This window comes from Mustelus asterias, chromosome 29, assembly GCF_964213995.1.
Source record: "Mustelus asterias chromosome 29, sMusAst1.hap1.1, whole genome shotgun sequence".
NCBI classification, from domain to species: domain Eukaryota; kingdom Metazoa; phylum Chordata; class Chondrichthyes; order Carcharhiniformes; family Triakidae; genus Mustelus; species Mustelus asterias.
The window spans coordinates 12,776,431-12,792,835 of NC_135829.1; the positions used below are offsets into that span (position 1 = coordinate 12,776,431).

General features: G+C 47.5%; 1 protein-coding gene across 1 annotated transcript in view; it reads left to right on the forward strand.

The window, feature by feature from the left end:
- LOC144480537 (dual oxidase 1-like) overlaps positions 1–16,405 on the forward strand; it is a 142,312-nt gene that overhangs the window by 71,058 nt on the left and 54,849 nt on the right. The window contains exons 17-19 of the mRNA XM_078200103.1: positions 4,864–5,066; positions 11,607–11,792; positions 15,280–15,505. Of these exons, the coding sequence (XP_078056229.1) occupies positions 4,864–5,066; positions 11,607–11,792; positions 15,280–15,505 (615 nt within the window). The remainder of the gene's footprint in view (positions 1–4,863; positions 5,067–11,606; positions 11,793–15,279; positions 15,506–16,405) is intronic.

The following is a 16,405-nucleotide window of genomic DNA, read 5'->3' on the forward strand; positions in this document are numbered from 1 at the left end:
ACCCCACATTCTTGCCGACCCCTGATTACCTTTCACCCCCTTGTTAATCAAGAATCTATCTAGCTCTGCTTTTAAAATATTCAGATTCCACTTCCACTGCCTTTTGATGTGGAGATGTTGGCATTGGAGTGGGGTGGGCACAGTAAGAAGTCTCACAACAACAGGTTAAAGTCCAACAAGTTTATTTGGTATCACGAGTTTTCGGACCGCTGCTCTTTCATCAGATGAATGGAGAGTTGTGAGACTTCTTACACTGCTTTTTAAGGAAGAAAGTTCCAGAGACTCAGGACTCTGAGAGAAATGATTTCTCCTCATTTGTCTCAAATGAGTGACCCCTTATTTTTAAACAGTGACCCCCGGTGCTAGATCCTACAAGAGGAAACATCCTCTCCGCATCCACCCTGGCAATACCCCTCAGGGTCTTAAATGAACACAAAATAATGCGGATGCTGGAATCTGAAACAAAAACAGAAAAATGCTGGAAAACCTCAAGAGGTCAGAGAGCATCTTTTTAATCTTAGCAGGCTTGAGAGCATCTGCTCTGACGAAGGGTCATCTGGACTCAAAATTCTATTCTCTCTCCACAGAATCTGTCAGACCTGCTGAGATTTTCCAGCATTTTTCTGTTTTTGTCCCATCAGGATCTTAAATGTTTCGACCAAGTAGCCTCTTACTCTTCTAAACTCTAGTGGATACAAACCTAACCTGTCCAGACTTTACTCAGTAAGAGTTTTAACAACACCAGGTTAAAGTCCAACAGGTTTATTTGGTAGCAAACACCATTAGCTTTCGGAGCGCTGCTCCTTCGTCAGATGGCAGTAGACCCACCCATTCTTGGCATTGGCCTAGTAAACCTTCTCCGATCTGCTTCGAATGCATTTACATCTTTCCTTAAATAAGGTGACCAATACTGTACACTAATTGGGCGGGATTTTATGGCCTCACTCAACCCAACATCCCGCCTGAGGTCAACGGGCATTTCCATTGTCTGCACCTCGCCCGCATCAATTCCGGGGTGGGAGAATTCCGACGATTGTCTCTCCTTCTCTTTCCAAACCGGTGTGATATCCTGGACCATGAACAATGCTGACTGATTAAGCCAACTTCACTTTTCGTTCCATGGGTTTCCAGAATTTATATTCGTCTTGTGGGGACCCAATTCTTAAATTTAAGCTTAGTTATTAGTAAGTACGTTAAATGAAGTACGTTTATTTATTAGTGTCGCAAGTAGGCTTACATTCACGCTGCAATGAAGTTAATGTGAAAATCCCCTAGTCGCCACACTCCGGCGCCTGTTCGGGTTACACTGAGGGAGAATTTAGCCAATGTATCTAACCTGCACATCTTTGGACTGTGGGAGGAAACCGGAGCACCCGGAGGAAACCCACGCAGACACGGGGAGAACGTGCAGATTCCGCACAGACAGTGAGCTGAGCTGGGAATCGAACCCGGGTCCCTGGCGCTGTGAGGCAGCAGGGCTAACCACTGTGCCGTTGTGCCGCCCCAACCACTTCATTGAGCTACTCATTGCTTGTTCTTAACGTTTGCAAAAAAAGTTGAGGTAATAGTTGTAAAATGATTCATACTCAGTTCAGAGAATGGAATCAAATACGATGTTATTTATCCTCCTACACATATGTCCTCCACATGCATTAATGCATTCCACATATTTCACAATTTTCATGGATCACTGAGACTCAAACTTGTTGTCCAGTAAGTATTTCAGCACTTTGTCATTTGTATCAGATGATGGGTTGTACCTGGATTTCCACTTGAATGCCTGTAAATTGACTCAGTGGGGTGGTTGGGTTCGGAGGTATGTGCTTGTGATGTTTAACTCTGAAACTAAATGTAAGACTGGGTAAATGTTGGCCATTTGTATGATCTGTCTGACCTGTACACAATAACAGTCTCTTGTTTACTTGGTTCTGGAGGGAATGCTTCTCATTTCTCACACTGAATGACAATGCCAAGTGACAGATTACATGTGTCCACACCCACTGACAACTGGTTTCGGAACAATGCACATTCCTTTCACTGAGAATCCCGACAGTAAGAAGTCTCACAACACCAGGTCAAAGTCCAACAGGTTTATTTGGTAGCAAATACCATAAGCTTTCGGAGCAATGCTCCTTCGTCAGATGGAGTGGTCTCTGTTCTCCTCAATCCCGACAGTGCAGAGGAGGTCATTGAGCCCATCGAGTCTGGACCAACTCTCTGACAGAGTTCTTTCCAAGGCCCTCTGCCGTGCCCTAACCACGTACATTCACCCTGGCTAATCCATCTAACCTGCACATCCTGGGACACTAAGGGGCAATTTGACATGGCCAATCCACCTGACCTACACATCTTTGGACACTAAGGTGCAATTTAGCATGGCCAATCCATCTGACCTACACATCCTGGGACACTTAGGGGCAATTTGACATGGCCAACCCATCTAACTACTCATCTTGGGACACTAAGGGGCAATTTAGCATCGCCAATCCACCTAACCTACACATCTTGGGACACTAAGGGGCAATTTAGCATCACCAATCCATCTAACCCACACATCTTTGGACTGTCGGAGCAAACTGGACACCAGGAGGAAACCAAAGCAGACACGGGGAGAACGTGCAAACTTTGCATAGACAGTCACCCAAGGCAGGAATTGAACCTGGGACCTTGGCGCTGTGAGGCAGCAGTGCTAACCACAGCACCACCATGCCAGCAGAGTGACCTGAAGAGACATTGACTTGGCTCCAGAAATGTTTCCAAGCCATACACATTATAAACCATTAACTGCGAAACTTTCACCAAAATAGGTTTCTGCTTCGGACATATCGGGCAGGATTTTCCGGCCGCGCTCACCCCAAGACCGGAAAATCCCACCCGAGGACAACGGACCTTTTCATGGTCCATCCTCCCCGCCGGCTCGCACCACCGCCGCCCCCCCCCCCCACCCCCCCCCCTCCCTTTCCCCCCCCCCCCCCCCAGCTCCCACCACCCCCACCCCCACCCGCCCACTGCTACAATTCCCATGACATGCAGGATGGGAAAATTCCCTTTGTGAGGGGCAGAATGGATTCCTGCACCAAGTCAATGTCTCTTCAGGTCACTCTGCTGGCCCTGTGGCCCTGTGGCACAGTGGTTAGCACTGCTGCCTCACAGCGCCAGGATCCCAGGTTCAATTCCGGCCTTGGGCCACTGTCTGTGTGGAGTTTCCACGTCCTCCCCGTGTCTGCGTGGGTTTCCTCCGGGTGCTCCGGTTTCCTCCCATTGTCCAAAGATGTGTGAGTTAGGTTGATTGGCCGTGCTAAATGGCCCCTTAGTGTCAGTGGGATTGGCAAGGTAAATGCATGGGGTTATGGGAATAGGGGCTAGGTGGGATTGTGGTTAGTGGGCCGAATGGCCTCTTTCTGTACTGTAGGGATTCTATGATTCCTTGTGTATCAGTAAATATTGGAAAACGGGATGGATAGGACCCACAATCATTCTTACTTTCTGATGTTCCAACAAAGCTTTTCTGATTGTCCTTTTATTTAAATTGATGGAAAAACTGGCAGGCATCTTTAGTGGGTTTTTTTTCCTCTTTGCTTACTCTTTCCGTATTCACCGAAACCCTCCCACTATCCAATGGCCACAAGTGCATGGATTGGGAAATCGATCCTCACCTATTTTGGGATGTGATTCCATGTTCCACTGTTGTAATAACTCTACGGAGGCGAAAGTCCCGTCACCAAGTTACTTTATTTACACCATACATCTGTACACAGCCAGCTCTCCAGTTGCTCCCTGCTGAATGCAGCCTGGGAATCTGACACACCTGCTTTAAATAGGGAGCATGAGGCTCCCTGATTTAACCGTCAATTAGGATTCATCAGGTATCTCTTTTGAATACCAAGCAAATAAACAAACTCAAATTAACTTAGGGACAAATTAAAAAGGGCAGCTCCTCAAAAGGAGGGGGAACAGCCCGAACCAAAAATCAAATCACAAAGGAAACGTAAAGCATCAAATCAAAAGGTGATTATCAGGGTCGATAATACACCCCAGCCCCTGCGGTGCCCAGCGGGCACGGAAAGCGTCAACTGCGCCTGTGGACACCGCATGCTCCCTCTCCAGGAACACCCGGCCGCAAATGTAGCCACAGTAGAGGGGCAGAGAGTCAGGATGGACGACCCCATCGATCGCCCGCTGCTTGGACCTGTTAATGGCGCGCCTCACCAGGCCCAGGAGCAGGTTCACGAGGAGGTCGCCATCCCGACCTGCCCCCTCCGCACCAGGTGCCCATAGATCAGGAGCGTGGGACTGAAGTGCAAACAAAACATTAATAAAAGGTTTTTCAGGAAAACAAAAAGGGTGTGCAATCTAAAACACAGAACGTAGACATGGTCCACGGACTCCACAAGGCCACAGAAGGGGCAAGCTTGGGAGCCCATGAACCTAAAAAACCTACAGTTGTACGGCACTGCTGCGTGCAACACCCTCCACCCCAGGTCCCCAAGATAATTGGGGGAGATCCCTCCATAGAGGGACCTCCACTGGGGACCTCCGCCGCCCAGCGGCAACAAGGCCCGCCAAGGTGTATCCGGGCGACAGGCGAGGACGCGGTAGTGGAAGGTGTGCAGCAGCAGCCCGTACAGGAAACGCCTCCGCGCGGTGGAAAAGGACATTTCCGTGAGGTGGCACATGTTGTGGGGCACCTGACCCGAGGGGGGGTGTCTAAGGATTCATCGGGTAGTTCATACTCTAGTAAGCCAACCTCATTAGCCTGGCTGAAGTCATCACAGCTGTCTAGCCAGAGACATGTTGAGAGAGTCTTCAGTTATCATCCAAAATGCTCCTTACCTGATGTACGTTCTCTCCTGTTACATTTAGTTTCTGAATGGCTAGGTCCCAAGGCACCATTCCGGCCTGTCAACATTGTCTTCGACTCCACCAAAAGCATTACGGTCATGGACAGCAAACGTGCCCTGATCCGAACTGTCAATCTATGTCAGGGGGGCTTCGCTGATATTATTCAATCCACCAACAATAAACAGAAAGCGTTGCTGCTGAAGGTCCCCAAGGAATATGATCTGGTAAGCAAGAACTCAGCCATAGAATCGCATCATACAACCTACAGTGCAGAAGGAGGCCATTCAGCCCACCGAGCCTGCACCGACAACAATCCCACCCAGGCCCTATCGCCGTTCCCCCCCACATATTTACAGTCCTAATTCCCCTGACACCAAGGGGCAATTTAGCATAGCCAACCAACCTAACCCGCACATCCTTGGACTGCGGGAGGAAACCGGAGCAAACCCACGCAGACACGGGGAGAATATGCAAACTTCACACAGACAGTGACTCGAGGTCGGAATTGAACCCGGGTCCCTGGCGCTGTGAGGCAGCCGTGCTAACCACTGTGCCACCGTGCCGCCCGTGGAGTGCTCTTGTTTCTGAATGCATGTTTTCAATTTTCAAGGACAGCGCCCGCCCCCCCCCCCCCCCCCCCCCCCCCCACCCCCCCGCCCCCACTCTCCATTGAGGTTCGGTTGGGTACGATGCTCTTGTGAGAGAGTTAGCACAGGCTCGATGGACCAAATGGGATTCGACGGTAAACAAGAGAAAAGCATGTGAATAGAACAGACAGTTTAACAAACGTTGAAATTCCATAAGTTTGCCCAAACAGCCCATGATGGGGCGGCACGGTGGCACAGTGGTTAGCACTGCTGCCTCACAGCGCCAGGGACCCGTGTTCGATTCCCGGCTCGGGTCACTGTCTGTGTGCAGTTTGCACATTCTCCCCGTGTCTGTGTGGGGTTTCCTCCGGGTGCTCCGGTTTCCTCCCACAATCCAAAGATGTGCGGGTTAGGTGGATTGGCTGTGCTAAATTGCCCCTTTGTGTCAGGGGGACTAGTGAGGGTAAATGCATGGGGTTAAGGGGATAGGGCCTAGGGAGATTGTGGTCGGTGCAGACTCGATGGGCCGAATGGCCTCGTTCTGCACTGTAGGATTCTATGGAATCAAATGCACGTCTTCATTTTATCCTGGTTGCAAATTGGACTGATTTATTTTACTGGGGACCAGTCCTGCCTTTCTTTGAAATCAACCTGTCCAACTTGTATGTTTTGCTGAGTTATCTTTAGAACAGATGAGCCACAAAGGCTGCTTTGTTTGATTCTGACCTGTCATGTTTAGTGAGTCAAAAATGTTCTATTTTTCCTTCCTTCCTAGAAATGGCCTTCTGTTGTTTGACTTGTCAAATTTCAAAATCTGCTGCACCTCAAAACTGATGAGTGCATGGATTCAGTGACTCACAGAGGGGGTTGCCTAACTGGTTTTGGCCTGTTTCTGCTTTTATTCGTCAATAGTTGATGCCAAAGCTGACAATTACTTTTCTGATTTTTGATTTGCATTCGCCAAGTAAGGAAATTGGCACAAAGTGATCGAGATGTGACTGATTTGATTTGATTTATTATTGTCACATGTATTGGGATACAGTGAAAAGTATTGTTTCTTGCACGCTATACAGACAAAGCATACCGTTCATAGAGGACACAGGTGAGAAGGAAACGAGCGAGTGCACAATGTAGCGTTGCAGTCATAGTTAGGGTGTAGAGAAAGATCATCTTGATATTGGGTAGGTCCACTCAAAAGTCTGATGGCAGCAGGGAAGAAGCTGTTCTTGAGTCGGTTGATTTGATTTGATTTATTGTTGTCACATGTATTGGGATATAGTAAAAAGTATTGTTTCTTGCGCGCTATACAGACAAAGCATACCATTCATAGAGTACATAGGGGAGAAGGAAAGGAGAGAATGCAGAATGTAGTGTTACAGTCATAGCTAGGGTGTGGAGAAAGATCAACTTAATGCGAGATAGATCCATTGAAAAGTCTGACAGCAGCAGGGAAGAAGCTGTCCTTGAGTCGGTTGGTACGTGATCTCAGACTTTTGTATCTTTTGTCCGACAGAAGAAGGTGGAAGAGAGAATGTCTGGGGTGCGTGGGGTCCTTAATTATGCTGGCTGCTTTTCCGAGGCAGCGGGAAGTGTAGACAGTGTCAATGGATGGGAGGCTGGTTTGAGTGATGGACTGGGCTTCATTCACGACCCTTTGTAGTTTCTTGTGGTCTTGGATAGAGCAGGAGCCATACCAAGCTATGATACATCTGGAAAGGATGCTTTTTATGGCGCATGTGTAAAAGTTAGTGAGAGCCGTAGCGGACATGCCAAATTTCCTTAGCCTTCTGAGAAAGTAGAAGTGTTGATGGACTTTTTTCACTATAGTGTCGGCGTGGAGGGATCAGGATAGATTGTTTGTGATCTGGATTGCTAGAAACTTGAAGCAGGTGACCGTTTCCACTTCATCCTTTTATGACAGTAAAATGAAATTCAACCGATTCCATATCGATAGCAGATTGAAAAAAATGGAACCAAATGAAACCACCCAAGAGCTGCCGACAGTTTCCCGATTTGGGGTGACACATACAGAAGAAGTGGGTTTGCAATGGCTGGCGACCAAGGAGCCAAAGAATCATAGAGGTTTACAGCATGGAAACAGGCCCTTCGGCCCAACTTGTCCATGCCACCCCTTTTTTTTAAACCCCTAAGCTAATCCCAATTGCCCGCATTATGCCCATATCCCTCTATACCCATTTTACCCAAGTAACTGTCTAAATGCTTTTTAAAAGACAAAATTGTACCCGCCTCTACCTCTACTACCTCTGGCAGCTCGTTCCAGACAATAGGACTTAGGACTTAGAACAATAAAGCGTTATTGTTAACTCCGAGCAGCTCTTTGTGTTTTGCGTCAGCCCGAGCTCCGGGGAGAACCCACACACTCCCGATATTTTTTTCTCTTCACTCACAGGATGTGTATGTAGCTGGCTGGGCCCATCATTTATTGCCCATCCCTAACTGCTCTCTATTTCAGAGGGCATTTGAGAGTCAACTACATTGGAATCACATGTAGTCCAGACTGGGTAAAGACGGCAGATTTCCTTGCCTGACGGACATTAGTGAGAAGTTTAACACCAGGTTAAAGTCCAACAGGTTTATTTGGTAGCAAAAGCCACACAAGCTTTCGGAGCTCTTAGCCCCTTCTTCAGGTGAGTGGGAATTCTGTTCACAAACAGAGCTTATAAAGACACAGACTCAATTTACATGAATAATGGTTGGAATGCGAATACTTACAACTAATCAAGTCTTTAAGAAACGAAACAATGTGAGTGGAGAGAGCATCAAGACAGGCTAAAAAGATGTGTATTGTCTCCAGACAAGACAGCCAGTGAAACTCTGCAGGTCCACGCAACTGTGGGAGTTACAAATAGTGTGACATGAACCCAATATCCCGGTTGAGGCCGTCCTCGTGTGTGCGGAACTTGGCTATCAGTTTCTGCTCAGCGACTCTGCGCTGTCGTGTGTCGCGAAGGCCGCCTTGGAGAACGCTTACCCGAATATCAGAGGCCGAATGCCCGTGACCGCTGAAGTGCTCCCCAACAGGAAGAGAACAGTCTTGCCTGGTGATTGTCGAGCGGTGTTCATTCATCCGTTGTCGCAGCGTCTGCATAGTTTCCCCAATGTACCATGCCTCGGGACGTCCCGAGGCATGGTACATTGGGGAAACTATGCAGACGCTGCGACAACGGATGAATGAACACCGCTCGACAATCACCAGGCAAGACTGTTCTCTTCCTGTTGGGGAGCACTTCAGCGGTCACGGGCATTCGGCCTCTGATATTCGGGTAAGTGTTCTCCAAGGCGGCCTTCGCGACACACGACAGCGCAGAGTCGCTGAGCAGAAACTGATAGCCAAGTTCCGCACACACGAGGACGGCCTCAACCGGGATATTGGGTTCATGTCACACTATTTGTAACTCCCACAGTTGCGTGGACCTGCAGAGTTTCACTGGCTGTCTTGTCTGGAGACAATACACATCTTTTTAGCCTGTCTTGATGCTCTCTCCACTCACATTGTTTCGTTTCTTAAAGACTTGATTAGTTGTAAGTATTCGCATTCCAACCATTATTCATGTAAATTGAATCTGTGTCTTTATAAGCTCTGTTTGTGAACAGAATTCCCACTCACCTGAAGAAGGGGCTAAGAGCTCCGAAAGCTTGTGTGGCTTTTGCTACCAAATAAACCTGTTGGACTTTAACCTGGTGTTGTTAAACTTCTTATTGTGTTTACCCCAGTCCAACGCCGGCATCTCCACATCAGGACGGACATTAGTGAAACAGATGCGTTTTTACAACAATCGGCAATGGTCATCATTAGACGTTTAATTCCAGATTTTTATTGATTTCGAATTTCACCATCTGCAATGGTGGGATTCGTACCCGGGTCCCCACAGCATTACCCTTGGTCTCTGGATTACTAGTCCAGTGATAATATCACTGGCCCACTGCTTCCCCCCGAAATAATATGACCCCTTATGTACCTGTGTAACCCAACATCCACACAACTAACTACCTGGCCTACAACACGTATAGCAATATACTGATCCCCTGCTACAGTGGTTAGCACTGCTGCCTCACAGCGCCAGGGATCCGGGTCTGATCCGGCCTCGGGTCACTGTCTGTGCGGAGTCTGCACGTTCTCCCCGTGTCTGCGTGGGTTTCCTCCGGGTGCTCCGGTTTCCTCCCACAGTCTGAGAGACGCGCTGATTAGGCGGATTGGCCATACTAAATTCTCCCTCAGTGTAATAACTAATAAATAAACTTGAAACTTTAATGACCCTGGGAGAATAAGAGAATTAAAAAAATCTCATCTCAGTCTTAAATGGGGAGACCTCTTATTCTTAAAATGTGTCCCTTGGTTCTACTCTGCTCCATGGGTGGAAACACTGTCCTGACATCTACGCTGTCAAGTCCCCCTCGTGACGATACTGTGCCTTTTAAGAAATGTATTAGAGTCATATTCTTGTGCAGGATCTGTTGTAGCAGTTTTATGCATTCGGAGCTGCTCTGTCTACCGGCACCCTGTATTGTTGCTGCAACAGCATAATTGCTTCTAATGGCTAGAATGTTAGTTCTAATCTGAACTAAGGCTGCTCTGCCGGTTTCCCCCTGGGACTTTGCAGAGTGGGGCTTCATTGGGATGATTGGCAGGTCTGGTCATGTGACAGGGGAAGCTGGATTTTGTTCACAGAATATATTCAAGCTAAAGGGAGAACAGTGTCTCTTTTTTACCCCATCTCTAAAGTCTGGAGACTGGAAGCTATCAGAGACTATATTTACCTCTCTGAGGTTTTGCTGTCTAGATGATATATCCTTCTCTGAAAACTGCTGTCGGGATCTCTGTCCAGAAGTGTTAAAAAGCTGAAAATCCAGCATCGCGTGAGCAGACTTGTTTTTGTGCTAACTAATATCTAATACTAATAACTGAAGAAAGATGTATGTCTATGGGGTATTGCTTTAAATTGGAACAACAGAGATAGCTAGCTGTTAAGGATTGTACTTTGCCATGTCTAAGTCTTGTAATTGGTAATATTGGATATAACAAAATATAATTTTGTTCTCTTCTAATTATCAACATCCTTGGGGTTCCCCATTGACCAGAAACTCAACTGGACTCACCACATAAACACAGTGGCTATAAGAGCAGGTCAGTGGCTGGGAATACTGTGGCGAGTAACTCAACAAAGCCTGTCCACCATCTACAAGGCACAAGTCAGGAGTCTAATGGAATACTCCCCACTTCCCTGGATGGGTGCAGCTCCAACAACACACAAGAAGCTTGACACCATCCAGGACAAAGCAGCCCGCTTGATTGGCACCACATCTACAAACACTCAATCCCTCCACCACCAACGTTCAGTAGCAGCAGTGTGTACTATCTACAAGATGCACTGCGGCAATTCACCAAAGATCCTCAGACAGCACCTTCCAAACCCATGACCACTTCCATCTAGAAGGGCAGCAGATACATGGGAACACCACCACCTGCAAGTTCCCCTCCAAACCAAGCACCATCCTGACTTGGAAATATATCGGCCATTCCTTCATAGTCACTGGATCAAAATCCTGGAATTCCCTCCCTAACGGCATTGTGGGTCAACCCACAGAACGTGAACTGTGGCGATTCAAGAAGGCAGCTCACCACCACCTTCTCAAGGGCAACTAGGGATGAGCAATAAATGCTGGCCAGCCAGCAACACCCATGTCCCACGAATGAATTTTAAAAAGTGTTCTTAAATAAACTTTAAAAAGCTTCCTAATGGGTCACATGAATCATACCTGGAGTGAAACAATTTATACTTTTTTTAAAGTTTATTTATTAGTGTCACTAGTAGGCTTACATTAACACTGCAATGAGGTTACTGTGAAAATCCCCGAGTCGGCACACTCCGGCGCCTGTTTGGGTACACCGAGGGAGAATTGAGCATGGCCAATGCATCTAACCAGTGTGTTTTTTGGACTGTGGGAGGAAACCAGAGCAGCCGGAGGAAACCTGAATGCTCACCCTAATGCCAAAAATCAAATGGGTCCAGGCTACCTCCACAAAACACCTTGGAGTTTCTGGTCTGGATCTTATCGCCTTCGGGATCTCAAACGTTTCAGTGTTTCTGTCTTAGTGGTTTTGTTAAATGTGGCACACCCCACGAATCTAATCCGAGTACCACATCTTGTGTCCAGGTGCTGATGTTTGATGGCGAAGAAGGTCGCAATAGCTTTGTGGAAGATTTGAAAGCACATCTGGAAAGGCACGGCAATACTCTGCTGATCCATGAAGTGAAAGAACGCACTCTGCTGAAAGAAGCCGTGACGAAGCAGCAGCGGATTAAGATCTTAGATACATTCTTCCGCCGTGTGTTTGCACAGGTACTGTCGCTGTCACGTCGATCTGACATTCCTCTTACGCATCCACTGATTTGGTTCACTATATATGGATGCACACTTGTTTCCGAGTTGCTAATGGAATTTTAGATAATGAAACCTGTCATAAATTCCACTTCAAGGTCTCTGTCTTCATTAATGGGATTAGAAAATAATTCTTAATTGGGGAGGGAAAACTACTTCACTTTTGACAGGGTCCCCCCGATGGGCGCCTCGCTTTCCCCCATTGCCGTCCTAGGTCCTTCTCTAATGCGGTAGCCTACTGCTCCAAAAGTGTACCCCACCTCTTCAACAAGGTACCCAACCTTTCCAAAGGACTCCGCAAAGTTCACAGCTGCTCCTACCAGATCTAATCTGCGCTCATTGGCCGGAATTCCCCCCACCCTGCCCCGCCACTGCAATTGTAGCGGGCGGGTTGCGGACAATGTGAAGGTCCATTGACAGTCAGGGGGGTGGATTTCCGGCTTTTAGACCAGCGCGGCCGGATAATTCCGCCCATCATGTTTCACACACCTGGATCACCAACATCAGACACGTACAGTGGCATAACGGTTAGCACTGCTGCCTCACAGCGCCAGGGAACCCGGATTCAATCCTGGCCTTGGGTCACTGTCTGTGTGGAGTTTGCACTTTCTCCCCCGTGTCTGCCTGGGTTTCCTCCGGGTGCTCCAGTTTCCTCCCACAGTCCGTAAGACGTGCGGGTTAGATGGACTGGCCGTGCTTCAGTGTACCCAAGATTTGTAGGTTAGGGTGAATTAGTGGGGTAAGTGGGTGGGGTTAAGGGAATGGGGGCGGGCAGGTGGGCCTGGTGAGATGCTCTCTTGGAGAGTTGGTGCAGGCTCGATGGGCCGAATGGCCTCCTACATTGCGGGGATTCTATGTAAATAAGCAGTTGCCAAGCACTTATTTGCTGTTTCATTGGAGGCATTAAACTGCTTGAAATAAATAACCTGCTTCACAATGATAAACAGAAGACTATATTACAAGTATTAATTGTGGATCATGGAATCCCTACAGTACAGAAGGAGGCAATTCGGCCCATCGAGTCTGCACCGACCACAATCCCACCCAGACCTCATTCCCTTACCCCACGTATTTACCCTGCTAATTACCCTTGATGTATGAGGATCTTTAATAGCAATTTCTATCTTTTAATGTGGTTGCTGGAAAGAGTTCTGCACATGTTGTTTGGAACCAATGGTGAACAGCGAGTGCTGACGTAACGTGTGTGAGTTCAGGAGATCATTTCAGGATATGAGTACTAAAATAACGAATTATGTGCCAGAGTGAATTACTGACATCTGTGATTCAGAGGCCTGGATTCTCATAGCAATGACAAGCCTCTCTGTTGTAAAAATGGCAGAGTAGCTGACCTCCAGTTGTCACGTGTCCAGGCATGGCACCGACCCATTTGTGTGGAGGTGGGAATGGAGGTGGGTCGGGATTTCCAGATGCACATTTCGCAAAGGCAGCTGACCATATAAAACAGCAGCTGACTTCCTTACAGTTATGATGTGGAGATGCCGGCGTTGGACTGGGGTAAACGCAGTAAGAAGTTTAACAACACCAGGTTAAAGTCCAACAAGTTTATTTGGTAGCAAAAGAAACAAAAAACAGCTTGTGTATCCGAAAGCTTGTGTGGCTTTTGCTACCAAATAAACCTGTTGGACTTTAACCTGGTGTTGTTAAACTTCTTACTGTACTTTCCTTACAGTTAGCCATAGAATCCCTAAGTGCAGAAGGAGGCCATTTGGCACATTGAATCTGCGCTGAGTCTCCGAAAGAGCAATATTTGCTAATATTGCTGACAATAATAACCAGCTTTATAGATAGAACATAGAACAGTACAGCACAGAACAGGCCCTTCGGCCCACGATGTTGTGCCGAGCTTTATCTGAAACCAAGATCAAGCTATCCCACTCCCTATCATCCTGGTGTGCTCCATGTGCCTATCCAATAACCGCTTAAATGTTCCTAAAGTGTCTGACTCCACTATCACTGCAGGCAGTCCATTCCACACCCCAACCACTCTCTGCGTAAAGAACCTACCTCTGATATCCTTCCTGTATCTCCCACCACGAACCCTATAGTTATGCCCCCTTGTAATAGCTCCATCCACCCGAGGAAATAGTCTTTGAACGTTCACTCTATCTATCCCCTTCATCATTTTATAAACCTCTATTAAGTCTCCCCTCAGCCTCCTCCGCTCCAGAGAGAACAGCCCTAGCTCCCGCAACCTTTCCTCATAAGACCTACCCTCCAAACCAGGCAGTATCCTGGTAAATCTCCTCTGCACTCTTTCCAGCGCTTCCACATCCTTCCTATAGTGAGGTGACCAGAACTGCACACAATACTCCAAATGTGATCTCACCAAGGTCCTGTACAGTTGCAGCATAACCCCACGGCTCTTAAACTCCAACCCCCGTTAATAAAAGCTAACACACTATAGGCCTTCTTCACAGCTCTATCCACTTGAGTGGCAACCTTTAGAGATCTGTGGATATGGACCCCAAGATCTCTCTGTTCCTCCACAGTCTTCAGAACCCTACCTTTGACCCTGTAATCCACATTTAAATTAGTCCTACCAAAATGAATCACCTCACATTTATCAGGGTTAAACTCCATTTGCCATTTTTCAGCCCAGCTTTGCATCCTATCTATGTCTCTTTGCAGCCTACAACACCCCTCCACCTCATCCACTACTCCACCAATCTTAGTGTCATCATTATTTATATCTAAATGTTTATCATAGACTCATACAGTGCAGAAGGAGGCCATTCGGCCCATCGAGCCTGCACCGACCACAATCCCACCCAGGCCCTTTTCCCCACGCAATTACCCTAGCTCATCCCCCTGAGAATTTAGCATGTCCAATCCACCCAACCCGCACATCTTTGGACTGTGGGAGGAAGCCGGAGCACCCGGAGGAATCCCACGCAGACACAGGGAGAATGTGCAAACTCCACACAGACAGTGACCCAAGCCGGGAATCGAACCCGGGTGCTAACCACTGTGCCACCATGCCGTCCTAAAGTTAGGTTTATATATTTAGTTTATTAGTTTAGTTTATTTCGTTTATTAGCTTATTTTGTTTAGTTTATTTATTAGTGTCACAAATAGGCTTACATTAACACTGCAATGAAGTTACTGTGAAAATCCCTTAGTCGCCACACTCCGGCGCCTGTTCGGGTACACTGAGGGAGAATTTAGCACGGCCAATGCACCTAACCAGCACGTCTTTCGGGCTGTGGGAGGAAACCGGAGCACCCGGAGGAAACCCACACAGACACGGGGAGAACGTGCAGACTCCACACTGACAGTGACCCAAACCAGGAATTGAACTCTGGTCCCTGGCGCTGTGAGGCAGCAGTGCCAACCACTGTGCCACCGTGCTGCCCCATGTCTTCACATGGTGAACAATTCCAAATGATTACTCTCCATTGTCTTTTCCCGCACCGTTTGCCACGTTTAGGTCCTGGAGATTGACGGGTCGAACGCTGGCAACTTTGACGACGAGATTTCGAAGAAGGCGAAAGAGTCTCTGACATGTGAGCTGACGAGTGCGGAGTTTGCTGGGGCATTGGGGCTGAAGGAGGACTCCATGTTCGTGGAGCAGATGTTTGCGTTAGCTGACAAGGATGGGAATGGCTACCTCTCATTCCGGGAGTTCCTGGACATCTTTGTCGTCTTGATGAAAGGTAATTCGGGACAGGAGGGTTGGCTGAGACATTTGCTTTGCCTTGAAGATTGACCAACAGGGGTACAAGTGACAAAGATTTAAACTGATGTGGAGTAGATGTGGTGTATGTACATTACTCTCCATCCTCAATACATTCAGTCCTGTGTTATTGGAAAATGAATCTTATCTGCTACTTCTTGATTTAAGTCTAATTGTTGCTGTCTGGTCAGGGAATCATGTCAGGCAGTAAAAGAACCATGGGCAGGTGAAGTATGCATCTGGGCAGAGGGGTCTGGGTGTCGTTGTCCATGAATTACAGAAAGTCGGTATGCAGGTACAGCATGTAATAAAAAAGGCAATGGGATGTTGGCATTTATTGCAAAGGGACTGGATAAGTGTTGTTGCAATTGGATAGGGTGTTGGTGAAACCATGTCTGGAGTATTGTGTCCAGTTTTGGTCTCCTTATTTGAGGAAAGGTGTGGTGGCATTGAAGGCAGTTCAGAGAAGATTCACCAGATTGATTCCGGGGATGAAAGGGTTGACGTACGAGGGGAGATTAAACAGTTTGGGCTTGTACTCGCTGGAGTTTAGAACGATGAGAGGGCATTAGATCGAAGTAGATAAAATTTTAAAAGGGATTGATAGAGTAAATGTTGACCAAATGTTCTCTTATGGGGCAGTCTAGAACAAGAGGTCACAGGTATAGGTTGAGAGGCGGTAGATTTAAAACTGAGATGAAGAGGAACGACTTCTTGCAGAGGGGGGTGAATTTGTGGAACTCGCTGCCCCACAGCGCGGTGGAGTCTGAATCATTGAATGGTTTCAAGAAGGAGAGAGATATATTTCTAATAAAAAAAGGGATAGGGGAATATGGGGAACAGGTGGGGAGGTGGATTTGAGGACGAGATCAGTCATGAT